A 2,920-nucleotide genomic window follows, 5' to 3' on the forward strand; every position below is an offset into this window, starting at 1 on the left:
CCTTATTGACCCACACTGAACAAACTGTAGAAACCACCCATAATCTCCACCACACTTATCACTTACCCATGATAGAAAGTTTGTTTTAGTCAGCTGGGATTAAGTCTATATACAGGTTTTACTGCTCAGTGCTTGCGCTGCACCCACAGGACAACAGAGTTGATTGACTAATAAAGCTTTAAATACTCTATGCTCTTTATGTTAAAATAAATGGGAAATATTTAAACTAGAAAGTAGCATGTGACGGATGGTGACTGTCGACAGGCTGTACACACAGGAGGATTTTTTATGCCATCTTGCAATCGATGTGTGCATAAATTATGTTAACAAAGGGTCCCTGCCATAACTAAATATTGTCTTGGCCACCTCTGACGGCTGTTGAGCAAAGATATTTTACTTTGCACAGAGAAATATCATTTTTCAATGACTTATCTGTCAATTTGTTTTTAAATATTCTTGCCCCACAGTGGAGGCGGAACAAAAAAATGGTTTCTTTCTTACCGGAAAACGTAATCGTGAGCGTCAATTTCTTCCCCCATTCTGGAGCCGTTGAGGATCCCCCCGGTGCCCACCACAGCACAGCGGATACACCCGCCATTGCCTGGCTTTGGAAAGAGCAGCGGCTCTTTTGGCTTCGGGATCAACTTCACTGCACTCATCACTTCTACAAAAACAATCCAAATACATACATACTTAACCCTTTGAAACCTGGACAAACTTGATTTATTTGAAAATTGTGGGAAGGTAGAAATGGGGAACTTAAAAACACTACATGTATATGTTTTGTGATAATGGGATCTATAAATAAATGATAAATAAACTGCTATTCTTGTCTAGTCAATGGAAAATTGTTGTTTTTAAAAAAAATAATTTTGAGTTTCAGTATGTTTTCATTTTTAATAATTTTGGTGGTTTAAAGGGGTGATTTTTTTAATTTCTTTTTTGTAATTTTGATTTTGGGTGTTTTTTGTATTTTCTAATAATTTTTATTTTTTTTAAAAAAAGATTGATTTTTAAAGTGAAAAACAATATGAGCTGACTTTGTCACTTAGGTGAGACGCCTGCCAAGATGCAGACCACTGCTCAGGCCCAAACAAAACAAAACCAGTTGTTATTTAGTAAATCATTGCTGTGTTTCCAGTAGCTTTTCAGACACCCGTGCTACAAAAAAAGAGCTTATTTTTACAAGGACATTGATTTTTTTCCTTCAGGGATTTAGCCCCCCAAACCAACTATTTTAAACTAAAACATAACTAAGTGTTTTTAAGAATTATTCAGTATTAATAATAACATTAAAAACAATACCAATAAGTCCTCAAAGAAGCTTTACATAGAAGATGTAACTATAGAAAAATAAAAAATAAAACAATAAACAGTCAATTCTTCAATGTGGTAAAAAAAATTTTTTAAAAAAGACTAAAAACTAAACATAAGTTAACCACTGCATCTTTCAAAATTTCCAAAAGCTGTTTTAATAATGTAAAAGTCAAAATGCTGTGACCCATTTATTACACATGCAGCAACTGTAGTTTTTAGCCACCTGGGGAAAGCAGAACAGGCTGGTTTGTGTGTTTGGTTTGATTGATTACCATCATTAATAAACCTGTTAAAAACAAACAGGTTTATTACGGATGGTAATCAAGTTGCTCTTGTTCACCAGCGTCTGTGTGGCAGCCAGCACAAGGTGGTAGTTCTCTGTGGGCACACTTGACGCATCGGCTCGTCTCGTTATCCATTGTAATGTAAGTTTCTCATTATGTTGTCAAAAATCCATCATTCTTCCTCAAGAAAAATGTTTTTCTTTACATGATTTATGCACAAAACTGCAGGAAGATCTCTGGAGCAGGTTTTAAAACTTGACGTTTAAGTTTTGCTCATAATGCTAAACAAAAAAAGTAAGATTAGTAGTTTCTACATGAGGAAGAAGAGGAAGCTGGAACAGAAACAATAAGCCTCCACCATAATTACATTTCCATTGCCTCACAAACACACCACACATAGTGATTATGACATACAGTGTTGACACACCTGTCTTACACAGAAAAGCTTACCTTTGTAGGGGAACTGCATAAAACCAAAAGGATTGTTAAAATGTGAGAGCCGGTTCCACTCGCTCATGTTGATGTTGTCCTTGTGCAGAAACAGACGTATGTTGGGAAGGAAAGCCTTCTTGAAGCTCTCATCCTCAGAGTTTCTCAGAGACTCGGCACAGGTCTGAGAACACAGGATAAAATGGTTAATTATAATGGTAAAAAAGCATAAACTAAGATTCCCAAAGGATGAACAGCAAGAGGTCAAACAGATTGCTGCAACATATTGGTAAATTGCAGTAATTATAACTGCTTTAAGGGAAAAAACAAACAGAAAATGACTTATTGCATTTATAATTATTCTGTCCTGTCTTGCCACAGCATGCTTACCCACAGTCTGGGTGGAGCGTCCTGGTTATAGACATCATCAAAATCCCACCGAGGACACTTCTTAAAGGAGCTTCTGTTGAGGATGGGCATCGGAGTCTCAGCCACAACTGCATGTGAGACGCTCATCTGAGCCGCTTTTTGCTTCGTCACTGGGTTTGTTTTAGTGGAATCAACAGTTTCAGCTGCATGTGCGTGTGGAGTCAAGTTTCCTATTATATCCTCATACATGTGTTTGCTTATTCCTGAGACAGTAGCAAAGCTGATGAAGAAGATTTTCAGAAAACAAAGAGATGCAACAAAATTAGCGAGGCACTTTGGAAATTAAATTGCTGTTCCTGGAAATGGGCTGGGCTTTCTTTGAGGACAATTTAATACAATTAGCAACTGAAAAATAATACAGACAATGGTAAGTGCATAAATGTTGGAACAAAAAAAAAATCTAATTTTCCTTTTTTATTTATTTATTTTTTTTCTCTGAAGTTTCTACATGTTGTCCCTGC

General features: G+C 36.4%; 1 protein-coding gene across 1 annotated transcript; it reads right to left on the reverse strand.

Moving 5' to 3' along the window:
- Positions 1-501: 501 nt before the first annotated feature.
- Positions 502-2,678, reverse strand: LOC121965887 (alpha-N-acetylgalactosaminide alpha-2,6-sialyltransferase 1-like; the record flags this gene model as incomplete). Its single annotated transcript, XM_042515999.1, has 3 exons — positions 2,421-2,678; positions 2,052-2,214; positions 502-664 (listed from the first exon to the last, which is right to left on the reverse strand). Coding segments are annotated over exons 1-3 (554 nt in total), but the record flags the coding sequence as incomplete, so codon positions are not given.
- Between the last annotated feature and the right edge of the window lie 242 nt (positions 2,679-2,920).

The sequence above is a fragment of the Plectropomus leopardus genome, unplaced genomic scaffold, assembly GCF_008729295.1.
Source record: "Plectropomus leopardus isolate mb unplaced genomic scaffold, YSFRI_Pleo_2.0 unplaced_scaffold22152, whole genome shotgun sequence".
NCBI lineage: Eukaryota > Metazoa > Chordata > Actinopteri > Perciformes > Serranidae > Plectropomus > Plectropomus leopardus.